The sequence below is a fragment of the Rhinolophus sinicus genome, linkage group LG11, assembly GCF_036562045.2.
Source record: "Rhinolophus sinicus isolate RSC01 linkage group LG11, ASM3656204v1, whole genome shotgun sequence".
NCBI classification, from domain to species: Eukaryota; Metazoa; Chordata; class Mammalia; order Chiroptera; family Rhinolophidae; genus Rhinolophus; species Rhinolophus sinicus.
In genome coordinates this window covers 18,003,043-18,030,369 of record NC_133760.1, presented here as the reverse complement: position 1 = coordinate 18,030,369, position 27,327 = coordinate 18,003,043, and the positions used below count along the sequence as shown (strand labels likewise).

Below are 27,327 nucleotides of genomic sequence, written 5' to 3'. Positions count from 1 at the left end.
ATCTTCATTTTTTCCTTATGTTGGAAATACTTCAGAAACAATCATTTTAAACAAGGTAACAGATGACAACAGCTTTGCAAAAAGTTCCAATTTTGCAATGGTTGCCCATTAGCACCACTGGAAAGCTTGATTCACTTTATACCCTGTGGTGCCAGGAGAGGCTGTTGACGTCTCACACCTTGCCCTGCACACAGTAGGTGCTGAATTAATGTACTGACAAACTCATGAATCCCGATGTCTGTGTGTGACAAGTACTTGTTTTTTAAAAAAAGTTTCAGGAATACAGACAACAATTCCTTAGGTATAAATTTTAAAAAACAGCCCAGGATCTCTTATCCAAAACAGCAACAATCAACCAAACACCCGCCTGGCAGGAGGGCGGACCAGGGGCAGTGAGCCGGGATGGGGGCAGGAGGACGGAACATGGGACCAACTGCACATCAGCAACTCTGGCTGAGGACAAGTCCTACTACGTATTAGTTATCTTGATTTCCTCATCTTTAATGTGAGACAACAACCTACGCTACCAAATCGCTTGATAGTTAGTCTTTAAGAGAACGTGTAAAAACTATTTGGTAAATTATATGACAAGACATAAAATTAAAGCATTATTATACCGAAGTTATACCTTTAAGGATACAAAATCATTCCTTATTTAATTAAATTGTACTTTGAAATCCCCTCCAAAAGCACTGAAAAATTTATATCCCCTTTTCTCAATTAATAAAAATATTCTTTATTCATGGAGAAAAGTGAAGCTTCAATTGACCTAAATCTACACAATACCTCAGCCTAAGATGGGAAAATAGGGGAAATAAATTACAATACTCACTCCTCACCTACCAAATGCCTCCTTATTCACATATATGTGCGAGGATTTCTTTTCATGAGCCAGTAATTATCAGAAAACAAATTTGTTCAAATGGATCCATAATGTGCCAAAAATGTGAGTGGGCCACCACAATTCATAAATTGATAATATTCTTTTTTGAGAGGAGGGGAGAGGAGAGCGGAAAATGAAGCACACAGAGAGAAAGATGTCCGTCCGCCTTCTCTGACACGGTCACGGTCAGAGGAAAAGCAGGGCCAACACTGCCTTCACTAGGCATTACAACAGTCCAGACCTTTTACCCCAGACATTACTGGAGTGTGACAGCAACAGGAATGCAACTAAACTGTTCACTGTGTATCTTGTTTTCCTGGACTAAACCAAGGACACAAGAGGGTACTTGTACAGAGGACAGTCTTAAAACCATCAGGGACCCTGCTGGGCTGGCCAGGAACCTGCTGCGGTACCTGGTACCAAGGTAACCACGGCACAGAACTGGAGGCCCCGCTTCAGACACCACTGCAGAATGCGAGCGGTTGCTGCATCTCCCGGAACGAGGAATTTTTCATTTTAGCCTGGTGTCTCTCCAAGTGGGGTCCCCTGGCCAGCAGCAGCAGCATCACCTGCAAACTTGCAGAAATGCAGATTCTGAGGCCCCACCCCAGGCCTACGGAGTCAGAAACCTGAGGTGGAGCTCACCAACCAGAGTTTTAAGCAGCCCTCCAGGGGATTCTGTACCACGCCCAAGTCAAGAATCCTGTGTTAGATATGACCGGGGGCATCTGCAGGCCTGGGTGCAAAATCAAAATGTGGGGCCTGTTCAGTAATTAGTAAGAATTTCAAGACAGTGACACAAAGCATTACACTAGCTCAGGCCCTACTGAGTGAGGGGCCCCATGGGGCTACCTGAGCTGCATGTCCATGAAGCTGGCCCTGGTTTTAGGGGATGGGCCGCATTTTCCATGTGTATTCAGAATGCATCTTCCCATAAAAAGTTCACCGCTCCAGGAAAGAAAGATCTTCCTGCTATTGGCACTGACCTTGTGCTCTCATGGAAGCCACCAAAAAGGATTAACTGTCTCTTCCAGGCCACCATCCGATGTCCACTGCGACCTGAAGGACCCCCTGGTGATCTAAAATTTAAAAACAAACAAACACTTTTTAGACCAGTTTCTGTTTCATAAGCATTTACTGAGTACCACCTAATTTGACCAGAACCTTAACAAGCTCCTTAAAAAGTTTAAAAACATGGACCCCAACCCTGAAAGGTTTTAATTAACAGAGAGGAATGTTCATGGTACATTACCCGCTTATAACCAAATCTGTAATGAAAATAAGACACAAACCTAGCAAACCACAGTGGACATATTTCTGAAAACAGTGACACCCCCTCAAGAAGAGCCTCAGGCAGGTCCTCTGGCTTATAGTCCAGAAGAAGGCCTCGTTATCACAGTAAATGACAGCTCCGTACGCGTTACTTGCCCAGCAGGACAAGGCGCACAGGTGGGAGAACAAGGCGTACAGGTGGGAGAACAAGATGTACAGGTGGGAGAACAAGGCGCACAGGTGGGAGAACAAGGCGTACAGGTGGGAGAACAAGGTGTACAGGTGGGAGAACAAGGCGTACAGGTGGGAGAACAAGGCGTACAGGTGGGAGAACAAGGCGTACAGGTGGGAAACAGCGATATTATGAGCCTGACTCTATGGAGGCCTAGGCAACGTGTGTGTCTGTGTCTTAATTTTTCACAAAAAAAATTTAAAACATAAAAAATAAAATTTATTTTAAATAGATAAAGCTTATAGAATAAGGATATAAAGAAAGAAAAGTTACTTGTACAGCTGTACAGTGTGTATTTTAAACCAAGTGTTAACTATAAAAGGGTCGAAAAGTTTTTTAAAATGTTAAGCTTATAAAATAAAAGTTACAGTAAGCTAAGGTTGATTATTGAAGAAAGATATTTTATTTTTAAATACATTTAAGGTAGCCTACGTGTACAGGTTTCTAAGTCTACAGCAGTGTACAGTATGTCCTAGCTTCACACTCACCACTCACTCCCTCAAAGAAACTTCCGGTGCTGCAAGCTCCATTCATGCTAAATGCCCTATACAGGCGTGCCATTTTTTAACCTTTTATACTGTATTTTTATTATACTTTTCAATGTTTCATGTATGTTTAGATACACAAATACCACCACGTTACAACCGCCTGCAATATTCAGTACAGCAGCCTGGTGTACAGGTTTGTAGCCTACGAGCAACAGGCTATACCACACAGCTTCGTGTGTCGTAGGTTGTACTGTCCAGGTTTATGTAAGTGTTCTCTATAATGTTTGCATAATGACAAAATCGCCAAACAACACACTTCGCAGAACATACCCCCGTCGTTAAGCAATGCATTACTGCGGACATGCCTCACTAGAAATGTTAAAAGAAGTTCTTCAGAGAAAAACAAAGTAATATAGGTCAGAAACTTGGATCTACATCAAGAAAGAGCACTGAACAAGGTGAAATAAAAACTTTTATTTTTATTAACTGATCAAACAGATAAATCTGTTTAAAATAATAACAACAACAATGTATTTGGTTATGTAAGCTTTTATACACACACATACACATGTATGTATATATAAGTGAAATGAATGACAACAATACAAGGCATGGGGGTAAGGAATTAGAATTATATTGTTATTATAAGGTATTCAAATTACTTGTGAAGTAGTATGGTGTTATGTGAACATGGACTTGGATTAGTTGTAAATGTGTATTACAAATTCTACAACCACTAAAAAAAGTATAACTGATATGCTAGGAAAGAAGAGAAAACGGAATCATAAAATGCTCAATTAGAACCACAGAAAAAAGAGTGAAAGACAAACATAGGAACAAAGATCAAGGGCAATAGAAAACAGTAATGAATATGATAGAAATTAATCCAACGATATCAACAATCACTTTGAATGTCAATGGTCTAAACGCACCATTAAAAGTCAGAGATTGTTAGAGTGGATCAAAACCGTAAGAGCCAGCTATATGTTGTCTACAAGAAAGGTTAGATACAGATTACATACAGGTTACATACATTAAGGTTACATACAGATTAAAAGTAAATGGATGGAGAAAACATATCATGCTAACACTAATCAAAGGGAAGTGAGAGTGGCTCAGTTACTTTCAGACAGCAGACTTCAAAGCAAGGAAAGTTACCAGGGATTTTAAAAAGGCATTACATAATTCTACAGGGATCAATTCACTAAAAAGACGTAATTCTTAACGTGTATGCACCTAACAACAGAGCATCAAACTATATGAAGCAAAAACTAATAGAACAGCGAAGAGAAACCGATGAATTCACTATCACAGTTGGGGAAATCAATGCCCCTCTCTCAGAAATGGACAGACCAGCAGGCAGAAATCAGTGAGGACACAGCTGAACTCAACATCTTCAATCAATTTGACATAACTGACATCTATAGACTACTCCATCCAGTACCAGCAAGACACACGTTTTTCTCAAGCTCACATAAAACATTCACCAAGACAGACCATATTCTGGGCCATAAAACACATCGCAATGAATTTAAAAGAATAAAAATCATACAATATCTGCTTTCAGACTACAATGGAATTAAACTAGAAATCAATAACAGCAAGATAACCGAAAAATCCTAAAATACGTGGAGATTAAACACCATACTTCCAAATAACACCTGGTCAAAGGAAAAATTTTAAATATTTTGAACTAAATGGAAATGAAAACACAACTTATCAAAATCTGTGGGATGCAGGGGAAGCAGTGCTTAGAAATTTATAGAATTGAATGCACATATTAGAAAAGGATAAAGATCTAAAATCAATAATCTATATTGACACCTTAGGGAACTGGAAAATGAAGAAGAAATTTAAAGAACCCAAAGTAAGCAGAAGAAAAGAAATAAGAATTAGAGCAGAAATTGATGAAATTGAAAACAGGAAATCAATAGAAAAATCAACAAAACCAAAAGCTGTTGTTATTTTTTAAAGAAAGATTGATAAAGTTGATAGGCCTCTAGCCAAGCTAACTAAAAATAAAGGCATAAATGACTAATACCAGAAATGAAAGTGGAAACATCACTACAGATCCCACAGAAATTAAAAGGACAATAAAGAAATACTATGAACAGCTCTATGCCCACAAATTTGATTACCCAAAGAAAATGGACAAACTCCTTAAAACACACAATTTGACAAAACCCACACAAGAAATGTTAATAGGCCTGTATCTATTTTTAAAATGGAATCAATAATTAATAACCTTCCAAAACAAAGTACCAGGCCCAGATGAGTTTGCTGGTGAGTTCTGCTAAACATTTTAAGGAAGAAATTATACCAATTCTCTATAATCTTCCAGAGGATAGCTTCTATCCTCTATCCAGCATTACTCTTAAACCAAAACCATCACAAGAAAAAACTACAGACCAATATCTCTCATGAACACAGATGCAAAAATCCTCAACAAAATGCTAACAAACTGAATCCAAAAAGTATAAAAATGCGACCAAGTGGGATTTATACCAGGTATGCAAGTATGGTTCAACATTCGAAAATCAATTACTATAATTCATCACAACAGACTGAAAAAGAAAAATCACATCAATAGATGCAAAAAAAGCATTTGACAAAGCTAATACCCATTCATGATAAAAACTCCCTCGGTAAACCAGGAATAGAGGGGAACTTTCTAAACTTGATAAAGATCTAAACCTACAGCTACTACCACACCAAATAATGAAAAACTCAAAGCCTTCCCACTAAGATCAGGTACAAGGCAAGGGTATCCCCTTGCACCACTCCTTTTCAACATCATATTGCGATAAGGCAAGAACAGGGAAAAAAGTTACACATATTGTGAAGGAAGATATAAAACTGTCTTTGTTTGCCAATGACAAGATCATCTATGTAGAAAATCCAAAAGAATTGAGAAGAAAACTCACAAAGTTGTAGGCAACAAAATTAATACACAAAAGTCAACTGTTTTTCTACATACTAATAATGAACAAGCGAAATCTGAAATTAAAACACCATTTACAATGGTATTTAGCACCCTAAAAATAACATACTTAGATAGAATAACTAAATGGAGAGACATTCTATGTTCATGGATAGGAAAACACTCTCGCCAAAATGTCAGTTCTCCACAACTTGATCTATAAATTTAATGTAATCCCAATCAAAATCCCAGCAAATTAGTTTATGGATACCAACATACTGATTCTAAAGTTTATATGGAGATGGAGATGCAAAAGACCCAAAATAGCCAACACAGTATTAAAGGAAAGAAGAACAAAGTTGAACGACTAATGCTACCTGAATTCAAGACTTACTATAAAGCTACAGTAATCAAGACAGTGTGGTGTTGGGGAAAGAATAAACAAACAGACCAATGGAACAGAAACAGATCCCCATAAATATAGTCACCTGATCTTGGACAAAAGAGCAATAAACAGTGCTGGACCAACTGGGCATTCACATGCAAAAAAATGAACCTAGACACAGACCTTACACCCCTCACAAAAATTTACTCAAAATGGATCACAGAACTAAATGTAAAATAACTGAAAAGCTGGACTTTTATTAAAATTTAAATCTTCTGCTTTGCAAAAGATACTATCAAACAAATTAGAAGAGAAGCCACAGCCTGGGAGAAAATACTTGCAAAGGACACTTCTGGTAAACAAACGACTGTTATGCAAAACATGCAAACAACTCTTAAAACTCAACAATAAGAAAAAAAACCAATCTGATCAAAAAAGAGCCACCATGGTCATCCAGGCACACTCCACAGATTCTTCCTACGTAGGAATCACGCCCCCCACACACCAACCCTCATCCTCCCCATACCTCTCTCTGCTCACTGCAGTTGCACTGATTGCTCTCTAGGCCTGGCTCTCTCTCCCACCTACAGAATCCCACCATCATGTGCAGCACCACCACCCCCAAAGACCTCAACAACTCCAGGCTGCAAAGGATGGTACAGCCTGAACCACAGTTACACAATGTATCATTCTATAAAACTTCCCCCAAGCCAGGTGCTCTGAATAATATATCAGCACGCAAAATCTCATAGTGAACAGGAAGCTTGAGCTGCCCAATCCAAATATCTCCCCTTCAGCAAATTTCAGATGAACAATTCATCACACATCACTGAGACCCCCTTACCCCCCAGGGTCTTCCCTTATTCCAATCCAGACCAAATTCCATTCTTCTCACCTTTCTTCAAATGCTTAATCATACTGGTCTCTCTCCCCTAATGCCCTCAGTTTATTAATGTCCCTTTTAATGTGTCACTCAAAATGACTACTGTGCTCATCCACGGAAAGTTAGCCAAAAGTCATCAATGCCTGTTCCTGGACTCCACAGCCTGTGCATCGACCATTAAGCACTGGCCTCTGGGTCGCCTCATCATATGTTGCCTACCTGGATTACAGTTCCTAAATCCCTCTCTTCTGCGAGCAAAGGCAGCCTTTTTCTTTTTTGTCACATCTTAATCCTATATTTATATGCAATCTACAAGGGAAATTTATCCCACTTCAATACTTCTTGCTAGATGTGGTCCACAAGGATAATTTTGGATGCTGAATTTGTCAACCAACTTATTTGCTCTCCCACAAATTTAGTAAGCATATTTTCTTATCCAAAATCATGATAAAAATACCAAAGGGACAAAACTCAGAAGGAGAGTCTGGGTACGCCATGACAACCCCACCGGCAGGTCGGCAGGCGATAGCCTCATCTGGCACTGGTGTGGTGGGGGCAGGGCTCTCCTCGGAGCCGGCCCCACTCCACAGGCTGCCATGACCCACACGGCTCCATGTCTTCTGTGCTGGTGCTGAGACGGGCCACACAGTACAGCTGCACAAGAGAAGCTGATGAGAAGGAAAACACCGCCTGTGCTGGGCAAGACGCAAACTCCCCTGCTGAGAAGTTTTCCAATGCAACACTTTAGAAGTACAATGTGGGGAACAAGTTTTCATTTAACAACTAAACTAGTGTAGTCACTTCAAAAAAAGTTACGCAGGACAGACAGCAAGCCAGGATGCTACAGTGTTAGTCCAGCACCCATGAATCTAAAGGCCCAATGACCTAAGGAAGCAGCGTCAGCAAAGGGTCATCTTTAAATGCCTCCCTGTAGCTGAGATGCGCCAGCCTCCTGTTGGCTTTCTGCCTACTAATCCAAAGGGGGTTTTGTCCTCCAGTGAGCCAGGCACGAAGGACTCGATTTACTTTTTGTGGCAGTAGTCAAGTACCAGTGTGTTTTGTAACCAAAACGGGAAACTTTTTCTATGAAAAGACTATACATACCCCTTTAGAAAAATAAAGCCACCCAAAAAAGCCTATTTATATTTGAATCTCCAACAGGCACTTTTCAACTGCTGTCACTCCTAAATATGGAGTCTTAAAAAATTACCATGCCGTACTCAGCCCCATCTATACACAGCACAAAAATACATGTGTAATGTTGTAGGAGTGAGTACTTTCAGTGCCTCTGAGTCACGTGCACAACGCCATCCCAACAGGGCGAGTTGTCACTCGTGGGCCACTGTGGTGACATTTATAGAGAATGCACAAGCATCAAATAACTCCCTGGGCTTAGGGCATAAACAAAGTGTGAAGCACTGAGTATGTAAATGCTTCCCTGAGGTATCTCAAAGTTTACACCTTACAAAATTATAGCCATAGTGCCATGCCGTAACAGACAGCGCCGAAACATTCACTAAGCAAAGGGATAATCGCTCCTGTAATCCGAGAGTCACGGTCACACAGGCCAGCCAACAGGGAACTGAGTCTAGGGGCTCATCCTAGGACTAGGAAAGGCTCCTCCTCCAAGGATGGTGACACGTGGCCCAAGCAGGAGCCGTCCGTCCGCAAGAGCAACTCCCTTTTCCTTTCAATCAGGGTGACTTTGGCATTTGGTCCCACTTTTCCAAGTATTAAATCGAACAACGGATTTGGGACTCAGTAAGTATAGGGGATTTTATCACACATCGTACGGAGTAACTAGTAACAGTCTCTAGAATCCAGGCAGCCTATCAAATGTGTCCTGGTTTTATTTTTATTTTAACTATTACTAAGAAAACTACCACTAACAGAGTGTGTATTCTATGCTATGGGCATTTATTCCTCACAACTGCATGGTGCAGATATTACCTTTAATCCCATTTTACAGATGAGAAAAATCAAGACTTAGAAGTCAAGAAACACACTAAGCTGGATGGCGGCAGGGCCACAATTTAAATCGAGGCAGTCTGGTCCCAGAACTGGTATTTTCAACCACTGATTAAGATACTAAACTATCCCCAATGAAGTCAGAGTTCTCACACTAAAGAAGTCTATGGGCCAAAAAAATGACCACGTACCCTAATGACAGTCTTCAATTTCACACATCTTTTGCCTTCCTACAAATCCTGCTTCCTACGCGTTGGTCCTCCCCCCGTCCCCTGCCCTTACACATAAGCACATCAACACAATCGTCAATCAGCAGTGAAGGGGCAGGGCATCCACACAAGCTTCCCCTCCCACTTCTAGGGGTTCCTGGCTTCACTCGCAGTTGCTGTCTGGCTGTTAATAAAACCTGCCTCACTGTGAAGTTGAAAGAGCCTCAGCCCATGAGCCCAATGAGCTCACTGTAGAAGCCAGAGAGCAGAGCACATGTGTTTCCATTTCCATATGCATGTGTCACACCCCAAGATGCACATACTTTACAATTGTGGGCCAAGGTCTGATTTCAGCTACCTTGTCATTGCCCTCAACAGGACTGTAACTCTGAATCATTCTGCTAATGATTCTTCTTTCCTAGGATGTCAGCTCTTCTCAGACCTAGCTTTAAGATACATACACTAAGTGGATTTAGCTGAAGACCAAACGTTGGCTCCTTTCCTAAATCAAGAGAAACCAGTGTGCACACACACACACACATACACTCATACATTTATATATATTATTTTTCACTGAACCAATTTTTATTCATCTACTAAGTGCTTCGATACATATAAAAATGTATTAGTTGTACACAAATGTTCATAGCAGCATTACTCTCAAGAGAGGAAAAGTGGAGACAACCCAAATGTCCATCGATGACTGAATGGATAAACAAAATGTGGTACACCCAAACAATGGAATATTATTCAGCCGTAAAAAAGGAATTAAATTCTGACACATACTGCAGAATGGATGAACCTTAAAAACATGCTAAGTGTAAGTCAGTCACAAGAGAACATTATAGGATTCTCGTTATATGAAAAAGCTATAATAAGCCAATCCAGAGATAGAAAGCAGATTAGAGGTTACCAAGAACTGGAGGCAAGGAGGAACGGGGGTGAGGGGCTGAGTGGAAGTGGGAACGGAGTCTTTTTTGGGGTGATGGAAACACTCTAACTTTAATTAGAAATGATGGTTGTACCACTCTGTGACTATGCTAAAAACCATCAAATTATACATTTTGAAAGGGTAATTTTTTTGGCATGTGAACATCTGAAAATAGCTGAGTTCTGTAAGTAGCCTGGCCTCCCTCTGTGGTTCACGAGTCACAGACGACTAGCTGGGATGGCACCGGTTTTAGAAATAAACGGAGAAAGGGTGCCAAACTCTTCTCCCCTTACACAACTGCATCTCCTCCAAGGGATAAGGGAGGAATGTGGGGTTCGCCTGTAGAAATGCTAGCTTTTAAGTGTGGCAGGCGGACCTAACCGAGCGCTAACAAACAGGCAACCTGAAGAGCTGGTAGGGCAGGCCTGCTATGATTGGAGGAGGGGTAAAGCTGCCTGAGCACTCCGGCTCCACACGCACTTCCTGCCCTGCAGCTCCCGGCTCTGCTCGCTGTCACAGAGAAGTCCCCCACAGGGCGACAGGCACCAGTGGGAAGAGAGTGAAAGGACCGGACACGGCCCCTCCCCCGCCTCGTCTCAGTGCCATCTCGGGAGCACTGGTATCCCTCCAGCTCCAGACACCCACCCCCACAGCCTAGCAGTGCCATGCGGCTTCTCGCTGTCCCTGCTGGCTTGGCGTTCTCCATCACAGGTGAGCCCGTTCCCCTTCGTGCCTTCCTGATTAGGCCCTCGCTGATTAGGCCCTCGCTGATACAAGCACCTTTGTCGGAGGAAAGATCATTTGCAAACACCAGGTGCTAGCTGTCATGGGCTGAATGTCTGTGTCCTCCCCAAAATTCATATATTGAAGCCCTACCCCCCAATGTGATGGTATGTGGAGGTGGGGCTTTTAGGAGTGATTGGGTTTGAAATGAGGTCACGAGGGTGGTGCTCCCATGATGGGGTCAGTGCCTTGATTTTTATTTATTTATTTATTTTAAGAATCCAGTGTTTAATGTTTATGAAGTTAAATTTCTACAACTAGCAGGATAACAGATGAGTTATTAGGACTCAGACCTCGTCCCAGGGAATGTTTACTGGGCGATCTCAATTGCATAAGGCAAATGACCTCCAGCGTTTCCCATCTTTTCACTTTTGTCATTTCCACCTTTGCCCACGTCATCTGGTTGTTCATGGAGCACCATTACGTGTCCAATGATGGAACGGCCGCCTGAGAGTGTGACCCCGAATCTTCAGTAGACACTTTAACCACACCATCGTTTCCAGCAGTCACGCTGCCCAGATCTCCCACGTGCCTCTTGATGCTTCGGCCCACCATGTGTTTTGGGCAGAGGATGAACGTGAGGACTTGCACCAGTACGGCCTTGGGTATTATCTCCACATGGATGGACGTGGAATCCGTGCTCACCTTCAGTCAATCCTGTGATGGACCCAAGACCACCGGCCCATTCTCTTCTACGCGCAGTAGGGGGCGCCCTGCACCAGGCCGCTGCCCTTCAGCACACACGACCTCGGTCACTGTGACCACAGGGGTGCACTCTGGCCGGGCTCCGAGGACAGCAGGAGACGCTGCAGCGGACGCTGACAAGGGGCCCAGTGCCTTTACAACATGAGAAGAGAGACTTCTCTCCATGAGCAAGGACAAGCCATGTGAGGACACAGCAAAACAATGGCGTCTATGAACCAGGAAACAAGGCCCTCCCCAGACACCGAATCTACCCGCGCCTTAATTTTAGACTTCGAGCCTCTAGAACTGGGAGAAATCAATTCCAATGTCTGTTGTTTAAGCCCCCTGGTCTATGGTATTGTTATAACAGCCTGAGCAAGCGAAGACACCAGCCAGTCCAGTGTCTCACTGTTTCAGGGTTGCTTTTGCTGATAATCACCGACAGACCTTCAATTATCAGCCACTCATTTGTTTAAAGGGGAGGGAAAAGGTAATTCTTTAAATCCATTTCCTCTCCCCAGGCCCGCTGCAGGCCCTCCACTGTGAGACACGGTAAAAGCTTCTGCACTGTGAGTGACACAGCAGGCGCGCGGATGCTGAGCCGTTTTGGTGTCTAACTTCCCTCAAAGTCACACAGGTGCACACACACTTAACACACACCCACACACTTCCCTTCCCTGCTTCCTGGAGGAAATGCAGTCGGGGAAGGGGAGACAATTGCACGAATATATTTTATAAAAATAAAAACAATCAGTATACAGAATCTATGTTGCCAAATAAGGGCCCCCCACACCCCTTTTTTTTTAATCAAGGCAGGGTTGCAGGCACCTCCCACTGAAGATAGAGACTGAAGGGAATGTCAAAATAGCTTCTAAAGCTGGTCATACACGTGCAATGTAAAACGAGGGGGCCGATGCTGACATTTCATTTAAGCTTTGGTCTTCGTGACGTTAGTAACCCTAGGATTTTTCCTCTCATTTTCAAACCATGATGATGTCAAGGAAATGTTTCTAGAATGCAGAATGTGCATAAATGAAGACAATAAAATACAGAGGGTGCCAAAACAAGGTATACACGTTTTAAGAAAGGAAAAAACTATTAAAATTGTAATACTCAATATACACCGATAACAAAAGATGAATGCAAGTCACATTTGACTTCTGCAATTACAAGAGGTGCTCAAAGTGGTTACCATCAGCGTCCAGACATTTCTGATTACGGCGAACTACTGCTTGAGCAACGTTGACCAAAGTGTCCACTTGTATCCATCTTTTTGGCACCCCCGGTATTACTAAGTGCCCATTTCTTGTCAAATGTGCTAAGGAAACACCACCAGAATGGTAAAACCAAGAGAGACTGAAAATGCCATGCACTGGCCTGGATGGAGCAGCTCCTGCCCAGCTCGTGGGTTTGTAAACCAGCAGCACAGGGTGAGAAACGTTTGGCCAGGGCTAACAGCTGAACGCAGGTAAGCCTGTGCCCCCATCACCTTACTCTAATCTTAGACATATACTTAACTGAAACGCGTATATACGTTCATCATAAGATGCATACAAGAATGTTGACAGCAGCACCATTTGTAATGACCGGAAACTGGTCACTTCCCAATGCCCACCACCAGTCAAACACAGTGACATGTTTCTATGAAGGGATACTGTATAGCACCAAAACGAACTAGTACCACATGCAACACAGGTGAATCTCACAAAAATAGTGCTCAGTGAAAACAGCCAGCCACCAGAGTACATTTTGTAAGAGTCCACTCAGACGATGTCCAAACCAAGCAGACCTAACCTGCGTGGAGGCAGGCACGGGGGGGGCCTGAGAGGGGCACCCGGGGCTTCCGGGATGCTCACAGCTGCCTCCCGCACCGGAGCACACGTGTGTGTTTACTCTGTCCGATTCATTAAGCTGCACGTGACTGTGCATTTTTCTTTTTAATATATTTTACTTTGTTAAAGTTTACTTTAAAAAAAAAAAAAAAGCACTTTTACAAAAACCAAACTGGTATTCGGTCCCTTTGAGGCCATCAGCAGCATCTGAAGAGGCTGTCCTCGGAGCGGACAGCGGCTGCAGGGTGCTGCCTGGGTGCTGATGGCTGCATTTGGTCCCTGTTATGTGCCCCCACACAGGCACTAGACACCACTCAGGGTGCTGGGGTGCTAGTAGGACCGGCTCAGGTCACTCAGCTTCCACTGGCAGGACACGGCACCAGGAGGCTGGGACTCAGAGCCTGTGCTCGTCTCCACACTCAGCTGCTAAACACAGGACCTCGCAGGGAGCGCTCAGTCAGGACGCCCATTCAGTGACCTGACGTGCGCTTGCACCACCTGACCTCAGAACGACAGTCCTTTCTAACTACTCAGGGACAGCCCCACCTTTTCTTGCTCTTGTTTCTTCAGACCAGCCCACATAAGGATGGACTGGACACACTTGCTGTATCAGAAACCTAACTCGAATCAGAATATCAGCATTGAAAAAACATGTATCATACAAATCGAAAGTCACCAGCTAGCAAGAGGAAATACATCCTGCCCTGCCACAAGAAAAACCTGTTTAAAGGCCAAGAAAGGGACAAATGACAGATGCTGATTTAACTCGGCCTCTGATGGCCTTGACCAATACGTAATCTTTCTCACTCTCAGTTTCCCCGACTGTAGAACTACCTCCAAGGGAGTGAAAAATAATAGTAAAATACGGATGCAGAGTGCCAGGCCAAATCATGGTAACAAAATAATTTCAGTTCATAGTAAACTCTCCCTGTATTTTTTAAGTGATTTGAGCCCCGTATCACGTGGATTCTCCCAGGCTCAGCGAATAGTCCCCAGAAATGGACAATCAGTCGTCATTTTATTTTGGCTGACTCTCCTTACCTTTTCTTTTAGATCAATAAGGAAAAATTACAGAGGATAAACTACCAGCAATAGTCCTCTCAGTAATGGCCATTACGTCAGTGTACTAATAACCAGGTCCAATTATGAGCAGCAGCAGCTGTAAGTCCAAATCCCACGTGCTGTATCCTAGCTCCTGGAATCAATAGACCGACTTTAATAACCAGTCTACCTGCACTTTTCCACGGTTACACTGAGCCATGTCAATTAAGCCTGCACAGGCCTGCTGAACAACAGTTGGGCGATGCTTTCATTTTGGAATAATTCGTGAACTACAAAAGCAGTATTTACACGACTTGAATTGCTAAGGATCTAAGAGGCATTTTACATGAGGTTTCTTACTTCTTGAAAGGGCAGCAGACATTTTCAGCTCAGTAAACAATGCTCAACGTCAGCATGAAACCCACCAGTAACCAAGGTCGATGGACCAGTAACCAAGGCCTCCAGGTGTGGTGCAGGGCGACCTGGATCACAGCCGCTGAGGGGGATGGGGAGGGGTTAATGTACAATGCAGATGCCTGAGACCCATCTTAAGCTGCTATGAATCAGACTTGGTATTTGGGGTTAGGGCAGGAATGTGCATTTTAACAGCCTTTGGTGCACAAAAGTCTAAGAATCACTAATAGAGTCACGGAGGTATTGTCTCAGCGCTGAGCCATCTCCCCGGGCTGACAAATCTCCCAGCCACTCCTGCTTGGAAACCCTAACTGAGCTTTAAGGTGCCCCTTCCAGGTTCAGACAAGGCCAGAAAAACTGTTTATTCCATGGGGCAGCCAGCCTGAAGTCTGTTAGTACCTGGAACACTGGGAAGTACCTGAAAGAGTAAATCCAGCACCCAAACGAGAATGCTGTGTGCTGGAAGAGTGCTTCTTTAGGGTATAGTAAATAGAGTATTTCTTTCAGGTATATTCCTAGAAATGAATCCGGGGTCAAAGGGCACGCACCTTTGAATGATGATGGAACAGCAGATGCTGCTGACATTCTGACCAGTGCCAAGTCCTTGTTTTCCTAACCCTCGCCGACATTGAATGGGACTCCTTTTTGGGGTCTGCCATTTGTGACTGGCCTCTTTATGTCCTTTGCTCTGTTTTCTATCAAGCCGCTCATTGCTTATTACCTTACAGAAGACCTCTATTTTGAATATGGTCTCACTTTGCATTGCAAGCACTTTCTCCCCACCTGTCACTATTCTCCACGGCCCTTGTGGCATCAGTTCCCATACAAAACCTTTACCACTTCGTACAGTCAGATCTGTCCATCTCTTGTGGCTCCCGGTGTAGTGACTGACTTAGAAGCCCTGCCCGAGATACGCTTGTTTCCCGGGTATGATGGGTGACAGACAACTGTAACAGCCAGAGAAGGGGCTACACCGGGGGTGCGCTCTCCTCAACGGTCTTCAAGACACACCTGGGGCAGGGTGGGTGGAAGCGCTGCAACTGCAAGGATGGTCAAGGCACCGAGCGTTTTAGGAAGGCTGGAGCACAGAGCCCAAGATGAGTAAGGGCGGGAGACAACGAAGACAGGGAAATGGACCTCTGTCATCAAATATCTCGTGTATCCCATTTATGATTTTCTACATCCCATCAGGGACCTTAAAAACTGAGCAAGCCTCAAACCTAAAACATCTCATAACCATAAATATGTGAAGCAGCAGTAACTAAAGTTTGCTGAGCTGCAGAAACAGAAATTAAGCTAGTCATTTAAAAACTTCTGGCTAACAAAATAAGAGTCAGAGGTGGGGACAGATGGTCCGTCTCCAGATTTCCAGATCTGTACGCAATTGGCCGCACCTTTCTAGTCAGACAGACACTCCCATATGACCCTCAGAGACCATGAGTTCTGGTGAAATGCACCCATTGCACCCTGGCCACCGAAGGGAACAGCTCAAAGCAATGCTGTCAGTCTCTCCGCTCATCTCACCCATAAAGAAGAAGAGACCATCACCCAGAAGGAAGGCTTGAAAAACTGCAATTTAGACAAAAGCTAAAGCACATAACCTTTTTCCTGCCCCACCACTCTACCTAAACTAAAATACAGGGGTTAAGAATGGCAACTGAATTTTATTTTTGTTGTTTCACATAAGCTCTTTTTTATTTTTTTAACTTTTATTTATTTTAAGTGTGTTTTTCCAGGACCCATCAGCTCCAAGTCAAGAAGTTGTTTCAATCTAGTTCTGGAGGGCGCAGCTCACAGTGGCCCATGTGGGGATCGAACCGGCCACCCTGGGGTTATGAGCGTCGTGCTCTAACCAACTGAGCTAACCAGCCACCCCTCACATTAGTTTTTAACAGGTTTTACACTGTACCTTTAGAAAAAAACAAAACCTCACATTTTAATTACAATAAGCAAGTATTCAAATGGTGAGAGATGTATTAATCAGACAATTTCTGATTTAGGACAGACACCTCGAATACTGCGTAGGCATAACTGAGCTGACAGCACCGGGAGGCAGCTCGAGTCGCGCACTGAGGTGAGAGCGGCCGTGTCTGTCTTGGGGACAGCGGCCACAGCTAGCTGTGCAAAGTGACCACGCACCAATACTGCCTCCCTGCTTCCTTGGAACAAACACCCACAATGCATGTTACAGAACTCGAAAAGTCGGAAGGCCACGAGAAAACATGCATGTCACAGACGAGCTTAGACTGTCACTGCAGGAACACCCCACAGAAGTGCTATTGTCAACCCCAGGCCCTGCTGAGGAGCTATCAGACTGGTACATACTCTTTCATGGAGAGGTTTACTGTTCCCTCACCCGTAAATTATGGACAAAGCTACCAAAGCTGATGAAAATATCAAGAATCAATTCACCAACAATGAACAAATGAGCAAATAAATAAAACTGGGTTTCAAAAAAATGGAAACAAAGCAAGACAACAGATTCTATGGCTCTAGGCCTAAATGCTTTTTAAATTAAGGGGAAAATGACTTAAGTTTCAACATATACACAATGAAATCAATTTTAATATGAAAATAAGTTCTTGACTGTTGTGCCTACCAAGATAGTGAAGCTTTCCCAGAGCAGGTGAGAGAAAGGAGAATTAAGTCCGTAATCTGGGACGTACACACCAAGGCTCTCCTGGTTCCAATTCCATTCAGATGGCTACTGAGTCCTTTTCCAGCAGGTCAGCCAATCTACTTACACTTTCCACTTGCACCATGGACTCTTTACGTCATTAGTTCCCTTCCAGGCCTGAAGCCAGCAGATCAGGCCTCCACGGCCCTGCGATCTCCTAAGGGGCTCATCACCAAACAACCTAGCACACCCTCCTGGGAGGGAGGCTCCCCTCCGATGGAAGTCCCAGGACCTGAAAACATTTTGCACCACTACTGAATTCCGCAATGCAGCCACCTGGTCCACCGAGGCGAGGAAACCCTACTTTGCTGCTTCAGCAGTGGACGAAGGCACCCTGCAACATGGCACACACAGCCCAGCAATCGGGCATGCGCACCCCAGAAGAATGAAGCCACATAACTCTACTTTCAATCTGTCACATTCCTAGGTTTCTTCTCGTAAATAATTTATATGCAGACATTAGTTCCACTCTGTCTCTCCACAGTCAAGTGTGCATCTCTAACCGCTGACACCACTGGTGAAGTACAACAGAAATGTGACAACCACATACCAATGTCACTGACAGATGCAGAAGTCAGCCTCCAATGATGGCTGAGCCTAGTTTATTGAAGAGCAATAGAAAGACATTGCCTGTCCTTCCTCTTATCAGCCCCACTGTTTCTACATCAGTTAGACCTAGAAAGAGCACCCCCTTTTAGTAAACACCACAGCTCCATTCCAGCGAGCCGAAACCCAGAGCTGCCTCTAAGGAGATACACAGATGCCCAACTGTACTGCAATATGATCAATGTAGATATGGCCAAGGGAAGCGCAGGAATATAAGCCCAGATTCAGTGCTGCTCCCTGCAATTCTGGCAACGCCTTCACCAAAGCCAGGCATCAAGCAGCTGTGGCCACGCAGGGCTTCTCTGTGACGGGTGCAGAGAAAACGGCAGCTCTTCCCTTCCTGCAGTTCCCAGCAAGGCTGGTCTCTCTGGGCTCTGCAATCGTGCTCCTTGGAGCCCTGGAACTCTGTGAGATCTGATCCCATCACTGTGAACTCAGAATGCTGGCACGGGACAGGAGCCACGCCAGAGGTCGGGCTTGTCACCCAGCGCCTTACCTGACTTGCTCCCAGGTTTTGGTGGCCAAATGCAGGACCCAGAGATCCTTGTAGTGGTAAAACTGCTCTCCATTGGGAGAAGCAAACTCTCCCCCAAAGATCCATAGCTGCCCGCCGCACTGAGGCACCACCACAGCCTGTGAAAAGAAAGGTAACAGGTCAGGGCACAGCTGAACAGCTCGCGGCTGGCTCCACGGGTGGGGACCAGCACCTGCACGGCCCAGCACAGCACGGCCCACGGTAGTCTCGGCCAGCACCCACACTCCAGACTTTAAGGGGAAAACTCTGGAAAAATCCCCCATCAACAAATCCTCCCAAGTCAAAAACCTAATAAACTTTCATGCATTCCTAGGTTGTAAAATTAGCATCTCCTTATATTTAGACCCCATATCTCATTAAAATGAACACAATTATACCAAAAGTTAACAACAGTCATAACACAAACTGACAGTATTTTTTATTAAATATCTATAATAAAGCTGTTTACCTGCCCTCATTAATCCCTTTCCTAGCTATTAAGCACTGGCACTCACGAATGAAACATGTGTGATGTATAATGTTTATGTCACATCATTAACATTTATTTTTACAAGATTTAAGCATAATAGGAAGGCACAGAGAAGCAGTGAAGACAATGTCCTTTGGCCCACACACGCAGGAGGCTGTCGCACAGGAGAGGGGAGAACAGCACGTAAGCCACACTAACCTGGCATCATGCCACATCAGATGTGCATATTTCGAAGTGTATTACTGGGCGTAGCAGAACATCGAAGCACTCCCGGAACAAGCGGCCCACGGGCACATCCCATGAACCAATGTGCCTGCCTGAGTGGGGGAAGCAGCTGAGAACAGGAACTCCAGGGCTCACATCCCATGAGCAGAATTACATTTCTCACTCCCAAGGTTACTCACTAACTCAATGAAAATAAAGCGAGAACACCCAACATCCAAGACCCTGCATCAGTATCAGCAAAACACATGTTGCCCACGTCTCTGGGTGTTTCTCCAGTGACCACCTAGTTGAGTTTCCCATCACCCCACTGAAAGCTCCAGCTCCACGGGGCGAGGGCAACATTCCAGACTCTAGACTGGAGATCGCCATGCTAGATCCTTCACAAGAGGAGAAAAACAAGTCAAACGTGATTAAGAAAGCCTTCCCAGAAAAGGAAAACACCGTGTAAGGGAATGTATTTCAGATAGCCAAGATAAGAGTGGATCCAATGTCACCTAAAATAACCTTTATAGATGCAAATACAAGAAACACAGATTGAGAGAATTTTAAAGGCAATTCATACACGATCTAATCTAGGGCTTTTGAGCTTTGGGTTGGATTGTTTGTAGAAGGTTGAAGCAAAGACTAAAAGGTAACACACATAAAACTGGAACGCCTCCCCCAGAACTCCAGGTTGGCCTCCATCTCACCCAAACACGCAAATGCTAAGCCCTCACCTCACCTGAGAATGTCTTTCCTGTCCACTCTCCTTTCAGGGCCTGCCCTCTGTGGTTTTGCTGGAGGCCCAGGACGCAGAGGCCACACTGGAACCACCCACGACAGCCTAGACCCACCAGAGCCACACAGCCCCCTGGCTGGCCAGTGGCCGACAGAGCCCTCCTCCCTTGAGAATATTCAACGATGTGCCACCTGATGGACGGCACTGTTTCAAAGACAGTCATGATGTGGCCAGTTTTGTGGTTCGCTGACCTGTAAACTGCGTGTCTGAGAAGGACTTTGTCCCGAGCTCAGGAGCCTGGGGCAGATTACTCACTCTTGAGAACTGGAGTGGGCTCTGGTGAATGGACTCAAACTTATCAAGACCCATTTCTTTATTAAAATCCAAGCTTACTAAGATCTAATTTTTAAACCTGAAAGCAAGAGGATTCCTCTTTTCCAGAAGATAAGCCAGTCCAAACGCTTGCGAGCCTTCATGAGCACAAGCCATCCGTGCAGCTGGGGCCAGCGGGTCCTCCTCTCAGCCTGTTTCAGATCAGCAGGCTACTTCAGAGCACAGGATCAGAAACACGAGCAGCACGGAGATGTTTTATTCACACCACAGCGGCGCACACAGTGACCTTTCTCCAGCCTGGAGAGGTACCACTCATTCAAACTGTGTTTTGAGCCCCGACACTGTTCCAAGTACTGGGTTATGACAATGAACCAGACGACCAGTGCCTCTCCTGACGGAGCTTCCAGGGACTGAAACAGGCCTCCTTCCCTGATAGGTTAATAGCTCTGCCAGAGCGCTCCTCAAGCAGAAACTAGCCAACAACATGCTGATTCCGTGCAACTGCTTCATTATCCCCGGTTACAGCTCATCCGCGCTACAGTAATGATCTTCCGTGCACCATTCACGCGTGTCTCTGCATACTGTTTTCTCTTTCTCATCGCCCTAGTCACCAGACCGTGGGCCTATGCGAGGCTCTTATTCGCATGGAGAAGGAGCGACGTGCTGACTGCTACATGCCAGACACCACCCAGGGCATTTTCACCTGGATTATTTCATACGGTCGTCACACCCCCTGGAAGATGAAGGCACTGACGTGCAAAGAAGCTCAGGAACAAGTCCAAGTTAGAAAACAGCACAGTGAGGACCACGTGTGAGGCTTCTCAGTACCAGGCGCCCTAGTATTTACCACCTCGAAAAGTCTCTAAGACAATCCTGGAAGCAAAGCCCCAACAGGAACAGAGAGAAGGCTGGGGGGTCAGTACCCACACATACCTGGTGAGCACAGCGCCGTGGGGGTGGATTCGGGATTTCGACCTTGGCCCAGGCATCCTTCCTGATGTTGTAGGTATAGAGTTCGTTATATAAAAACGTCTGCAGAAAGGAAGAGGAACTTTACTGTCATGAATGATACTTCCATGCAAGCGACGGTCAGTAGAAAGAAGGATCTCAATCGCTAGCCTTCCCTGGAAAACATGTTTCCTAAAGCAATGCAAATCCTATCAATGCAGGACGGGTGTGGCTGGTCCCCTGGATCCTTTGGGATAATGACAAAGAAAAAAACCATCTGTCCACCATGCAAAGCAGGCGGCGAACTTACGCTTTTGTTAACTGTTTAATATACAACTCTGAAACCTAGGTCTTTCTAGCCTGCTTACAAGTGAAAGTGAAAATTAGCTGTATAATGGATCCGTACTTTTTCTACTCAAAACAACTTTGGAAACCCATCGTGAGGAAGAAGAGCATGAACAATGAACCCGAACGAGCAGGGTGCTGGTCACCCTCAAGCAGGTGGGAAGAGGAGTGACCCTAAAGGTCACTGAAGGCGGCTGATAGCTTGTCAAGGACAACGTCGCGTACCAGTCCTGACGGCTCAGCAAGGGGCACATACGGGAGGGGAGTGTTTGATATCATTGTTTTACATTAATCTTACGCCCAATGAAACCCATGGAAATTTGGGGGGAAAAGAAAAAAATATATACTTTACTTTTTGGCCATTGAAATATTCACCTCCGAAAAGGATTAATTCATCTTTCTCAGGATGAGCGGAGAGTGAGGCATTTAACCTGCAACAGATAAAAGCAGTAGGTCAACACAAAATCAATTCATTTGTTCCCAATCTGAGCGCCGTTTTCCCTTCCATCAGAGTGTTTTACCACCAGGAACTAGGCTTCTCTAAACTTCTGTGAGAGAGGAGCCTGGGGTTGAGAGCAGAAGCTAAGGCATCACCCTTAAGAGCGGTCTGGACCCTGATACTAGTACCCAGGCTCCCTGTCCCCGGTGGGCAGGACTTGGGCTGCTCCCACAGCAGCCGGCTAAAAATCACCAGGAAGTGACACGTTTAGGCGCTCCTACTTATGTGCCCAATTGTCCAATACTACTGTCCTATTTTAAGGTTCTGTCCTCTTCAATCACAAACAAAACTGCTCTAAAAAGTCCAGTATTTAAGCATTTCAATCGACATCCCAGACAACTTCCCTCTAGAAAAAAATGCAAATCACTTTCTACTTATTTCACACAAGAGGACAAAAGAATGGCTGTAAGGAAATTATACGTACAGCCTCACCATTTCAGTGGAAAGTAATGAAAGCTGTGGTGACGGGGAAGGTCAGTCACTGGAAAATGCCCTTCCTTCAAAAATCCCCTCCAGTGGTATTCCCCAAGGTGTGTTCCATACACTAACTCCAAAGGAAGCTACTCAACAGCAAAAGAGGTTTCAAGGTCGACTAAGTTTGGGAAAGCGGAAAGCTCCCTTTCTCTTGGGGATGTATTGTACACAGAAACATTTTATAGGCTGAGAAATTCTGCAGTCAAGAACCGGGTATTAAAACAGCACAGCTGCTAGGCAAAGAGTCTCATGGTTCCTCAAAAAGTTAAACACACAGAATTTTCCATGCCTAGGTACGTAGCTGAGAAAATTGACAACAGGGACTCAAATAGATACCTGTACGGCAAAGCTCATTACAGCATTATTCGCAGCAGCCGCAAAGTGGAAACAATCCACAGGCCCATGAACAGATGAACAGATAAACAAAATGTGGTCCATCCATCCACGGACTACTGTTCAATTTTAAAAGGTATGAAGTTCGGACACATACTCCAATGTGCAAGAACCCTGAGGACGTTATGCTAAGTGGACAAGGTCAGACACTGTATGTCTCCACTTCCATGAAATAGCTAGAAGAGGCAAATCAGAGGGAGAGAGAGCAGAGGTCAGCAGGGGCTGTGGGGAGGGGGACTGGAGAGCGACTGCTTAGTGGGTATCGAGTTCCTATTTGGGGTGATGAAAAATGTTGGGAACTAGATGGCGGTAATAGTTGCACAGTATTGTGAAAGTAAGTCATCCCATGGAACTGTCCAGTTAAAAATGGTTAAGATAAAAAAATTCTGTTATATATTTTTATCACAGAAAAAAAATTTTTCAAAAAAAAGGAAGCCAGTGTTTCCCATAGTTCTCTGACCACAAATCGTGTTCTCACTTATTTGCTGTGGAAAAGTAACAAACACAACTTGGGAAACAATTCAATTTAGGCCCAGGGCGCCAAAGCGTGACTGCCGTCCATGCCCACCTTCTCCAGGTCACAGACACACAGGCACCCTGACGCAACTGACAGCCCTGTCCTTATTTCCCCATTAAATTACATCTGAGTAGAGGAGATCTACTCTTACAAAAGTTGGTAATTTTCATGGTTTTGTTCCCACAAGATGATGGGGAGGTAGGAGGTGAGATGTTACTAAGATGGCCAACCAAAATGTCTTAATCTCTTTATATCTCAGTTCCATCAACTGCTCCCTTCTGTCAGCAAGCATTCCCAGTTGACCCAGGGAATCGTCAAGGTTGCAAATTATATCCTGACATGAAACCTGGCTTTTGGGGTTACGTTAGGAAAAGTTCTAAAATGTCATCCAAAAATAATCCACAAGTGGCTTCTCTAAGGGGCGCTGTACAGATGAAGCCTTAAAGAGCTCAAGGACTTGTCTGCGTCAACCAGTCAAATGAAAAAGCACATCTACTGATCTACTGCATGTGGAACTTATGTTTGGCTCCAACGGTAACACGCCGAGTATAGGGGAAAATAAAACCAGACTCCTAACAGAATTGATTAAATGAAGAACAGGAAGGCCCTCCAATTTTGGGAGCTGCTGGAAAGCTGCTGTCAGCTCATTTGGCCCGGGGTGGGGGGGGATAATCATGTTGCACACACACACACACACACACACACACCCCTCTGAACAGGTGTGATTAAATTCCGGGTCCCAGGTCACTGGAGTTCAGGTCCCAGAGCCATCACCTGCACCTCCTGAAGCACTGTAACTGCCACCCTTCCTGAAATGCTGGACCCCAGGCCTCCATTCAGGCTGAGGACAGCTCTAGGGAGACTAATCTCATCCTGAGGGAAACAAAGCACATCACTTCTCAACCAAACAGTCCCAGATGCTTGTGAAGTTAACACGTTTCCTCTACTCTGAAGGACATGGTATTTATCTCTTAGACTCACTCAGCCTTTTTTAGGTTCCTAACTCAGTGCATTTGGTGTCTTGCCTCTGCTCTGTTAGCATAGCAAATATGAGAACTACAGAGCCCTAACTCAAATTATAAAACAACTGGAATTCAAAGACCAGAAGAATTGATGCAGAGGAATAAGAACGGAGATGAAAACCAAAGCCTGCTCATTTCAGTTTATCCCACAAGTGTTTGAAATCCTACAAAAACGCCTTGGAGTTTTCACATAATTTACAAATTCATTTAAAATGCCTTCTACACAATTTATATTTAATAACATTTTTCATAAGAATGTAAAAACATTATAAACAAACACAGCTAAAAGCTATTGTGATTTCAAGATTTCTACCTGTGATAGGCACTTTTAAAACAACCTAAGAACCACAGAACCAAAGTGGAACAACACTTACTCCACAAATTGTTACCAGTCAGGGAGCTTTCAAACCAGGCACAATTTCCCAGATGATCAGCTGTGCTGAGACCCCATCTCCATGTTTCTGCATGACAAAAGAGCTGACCAGCCAATTGCCCATTATTCAGAAGAAAAGTGAAAAAAATGTTTTGTGGGCGCTGATCAACGGAAGAGCTTTTAATGATGCAAATGTCCCAAGTGCCTGGTTATTTATGAAAACATGTTGCCTATTTAAAGCGGTTTTCCAATTTACACAAGAAAACTGTCAGAAGCTATAATGAAGAGTCTTGCTCACCTTGGTGAAGGTGGAGAGCAGGGTGTTTCCACAATCTGAGTCTTTTTGGCATCTAGTGTCTGGAAATGGGCTATGAGAGCTTCAAGGTCTTCCTAAAAGCAGACAAGCAGTCACATGTGAGATGTTTTCTTAACTCCTACTATGGGCTCAAAAGCCTGGGTCAGCTTTCCCACTCGCCATAGACACAGAATTTGACATATGCAAAAACACTCAGAGCTTGACCTCAGAGGGAATCTTCTTGGAAGTGTGGACGCATGCACTCTGTGTGTATCATCTCATTCCAAACCCTCACACTCGGCCCGAATGGCCTTTCACTTAGACAAGCCCATCCTGACTTCTTGCTGGCACGTTCACCCACCTCTCGGCAAACCAAGCCTGGGCCACCCCACCAGCCTGCTTTGCTGTCTGCATAGCAGTGTCTGATAATAAGAATTCTTGCTCATTTATTTTCTGTTTCTACCTCCCTCCCACCAAAACAATAAGAGCTCCAAGCAAGCAAGACTTGTCAATCTGCTTAGAACAGAACCTGCATGTGGGGGCTTAGCAACTATGGGCTGCAGCCACTGTGTAAGAGTCTCTATTTTTACAAGTGCAGACACAGATTTAAGATTTACCTGCCCAGGTGGGTGGCACTGGATCCTGGTCTTCTTACCCACAGTCCAGTGGCTGTTTCCCTGCATTAACCTCCCCCTTGGGTCCCCACAAGGCGATGCACAACCTGTGCATCATGGGAAAGTCCCTTTCTATGCTTATTCTCTTCTTGAAAGCTCACTACCCCCACCCTGCTCATGCTGAGACCTGGGATATGCCCCCCCTTGCCTCCTTACCTCCCCATGCACACACATATACACACCCACATACAGCCCTCCACGTTCCACACTGAAGGTAAGTTACGTGTCCTTCCTATACCTACAGACTACTCTTCCTCTCCAGCCTCATCTCCCATCCTACCTCCTCACTCCATGCTGCACTGGCTTCTCTCAGTTCCTTTCATCAGAACACCACACTCCCTGGCCTAAACAGCCACCAGTACCACCCCCGCCCCTGCCCTTCTCGGGCGTGTACCACGTTCACCTCCCCGAAGTAGCCACTGTTACTGATGGAGCTACCACTCCATCACAGCTTCTCCACCCCTCCCGCTGATGAATGAACATCTGGGCCAACTGCAATTTTCTGTTTTCATAAACAATAATACTATGGCCATTCCTGTACCTATCTTTGTGTAGCTGGGGAGAATTTTTCCAAGGTAAACCTTTAGGCATGTAACTGGTAGGTTGTAGCGTCCACTTTTCTAGACATTAACAAAAGCGACTCTGCCAATTTTCACCCTCATAGCAGTCAATGGAAGCATCCATGATCCTGCTACTTCTATGTGGGTAATTAGTTACCGAATGGGCTGTCCTGTTGACCACCACGTCCCTAATGCCTGGTACAAGCTGGCACTAAAGCCCACCATTATGCCTTTAACCCGAGTCACATGAGGATAGGCGTTTCCACCGGTCTCTCTCATTGGGAGCAGGCTTAGATGCTCCACTCATTAGGGGCACAGGCTCTGCCTTCAGGCAACCCACTTCCACTCTCACCTCTCCCACTTCTTGCCACTTTCCAGTTGTGTGACCCTGAGCTGTGTAATCTGTCAGCTGCTGATTTCCTGTCTGATGGGGAGGCCAAAGCTACCCAATGCACTTGGTTGTGAGGATTAAAGCCCAGACAGCACACAGCACTCATTAACCATTATAAACTGCCCCAGGTTAGGGAGCCGGTAAACAAGAGTCAAGAGAAAGCAGAACGCTTCACTCTTAGGTTCAGCCTGTTCCATTTGCAAACCCTGCTGAGAGAGAGAAGAAGAAAGAGGGAGAGGGGAAGTGGGGCTGGAAGAGAAAGAAGCGTGTGGTGGTTACCATCAACTGTTGCAGAATGCCTCAGAGCTCCGCTTACTCCACGGACGCTCACTGCGCAGGGTCGCAGTG

At 44.8% G+C, this 27,327-nt stretch overlaps 1 protein-coding gene across 1 annotated transcript in view; it reads right to left on the bottom strand.

Annotated features, from left to right (window-relative positions):
- KLHDC4 (kelch domain containing 4) overlaps positions 1–27,327 on the bottom strand; it is a 41,247-nt gene that overhangs the window by 13,490 nt on the left and 430 nt on the right. The window contains exons 2-6 of the mRNA XM_019742724.2: positions 25,358–25,449; positions 22,134–22,212; positions 21,422–21,520; positions 18,705–18,841; positions 1,870–1,962 (exon numbers count right to left, since the gene is read on the bottom strand). Coding sequence (XP_019598283.2) covers positions 1,870–1,962; positions 18,705–18,841; positions 21,422–21,520; positions 22,134–22,212; positions 25,358–25,449 — 500 coding nt within the window. The remainder of the gene's footprint in view (positions 1–1,869; positions 1,963–18,704; positions 18,842–21,421; positions 21,521–22,133; positions 22,213–25,357; positions 25,450–27,327) is intronic.